Source organism: Condylura cristata, unplaced genomic scaffold, assembly GCF_000260355.1.
Source record: "Condylura cristata isolate star-nosed mole 26May11 unplaced genomic scaffold, ConCri1.0 scaffold00003, whole genome shotgun sequence".
Lineage (NCBI taxonomy): Eukaryota > Metazoa > Chordata > Mammalia > Eulipotyphla > Talpidae > Condylura > Condylura cristata.
In genome coordinates, this window is record NW_004567104.1 from 30,046,366 (window position 1) to 30,047,614 (window position 1,249).

At 54.2% G+C, this 1,249-nt stretch overlaps 1 protein-coding gene across 1 annotated transcript in view; it reads left to right on the forward strand.

Annotated features, from left to right (window-relative positions):
* The window catches only part of MUC4 (mucin 4, cell surface associated), a 42,898-nt gene that overhangs the window by 14,144 nt on the left and 27,505 nt on the right, over nt 1–1,249 (forward strand). The window contains 1 exon segment of the mRNA XM_012730424.1: nt 779–976. Coding sequence (XP_012585878.1) covers nt 779–976 — 198 coding nt within the window.

Below are 1,249 nucleotides of genomic sequence, written 5' to 3' on the forward strand. Positions count from 1 at the left end.
ACCTCCACTGTCTCTATGTCCATTGGAGCAGAGGTAGCGTCCACCATGGTCTACTCCAGGACATCTCAGACAACTGCAGCATCATCCCAGACACCAGGAGCAGAGAGTGTGGGCATCACAGGAGACTCTGAAATAAGCACCATAGCCACAGCTGGAACATCAACTTTACAGTCCCCAAGTGCACATAGTTCTACCGTGAGTACCTTTGAGGGGACAACCCCTGTTGTTAACATAGACTCATCACCCCCAGTCAGTGTCAGCAAGCCTCTAATGACACCTTCCAAGACTGCATTTTCACAAACACCAACAGCCACTTCTCTGACCAGCACAGCAGGAGCAGAACCTCCTGTAACTACCATTCTTATTGGAGACATCTCCACTGTCTCAGTGTCCACTGGAGCAGGGGTACCGCCCACCACAGCCTCCTCCAGCACATCTTCTCAGACAATTACAGAATCTTCTCAGAAGCCAGGAGCAGAGAGCATGGGCACCACTGGACACTCGCAAACCAGCACAGTCACCACAGCTGGAACATCAACTTCACCTACTCCAAGTGCACACAGTCCTACTGTTAGGGTCTCTGGGGGGACGACACTTGCAGGTGACACAGCCTCTTCATTCCCAACCAGCGTGAGCAAGCCTCTCCGGACACCCTCCGAGATGGCACCTTCACCAACAACAGCCACCACCTCTCTGGCCAGCACAGTGGAAACAGACCCTGCTGTAACCACTGTTTTTACCATAGGCTACTCCACTGTCTCGGTGTCCACTGGCCCAGGGGCACCATCTACTACATCCTCCTCCAGCACATCTTCTCAGACAACTGCAGCATCTTCTCAGATGCCAGGGACAGAGAGCATGGGCACCACTGGACACTCACAAACCAGTACCATTGCCACAGCTGGAACATCAGCTTTCCCATCCATAAGTGCACACAGTCCTGCCGTCAGCAGATCTGCAGGGACAACCCCTGCAGGTGACACAGCCTCTTCATCCACACCCAGTGTCAGCAAGCCTCCCCTGACACCCTCCAAGACTGCACCATTAGCAATACCAAAAGCCACCACCTCTCTGGCCAGCACAGCGGGAACACAGCCTCCTGTAACTACTGTTCTTACCGGAAGCTCCTCCTCAGTCACTGTGTCCACTGGAGCAGGGGTAGCGTCCACCACAGCCTCCTCCAGCACATCTGTGGCAACTGCAGCATCTTCTCAAATGCCAACGACAGAGAGCGTGGGCACCACTGGAC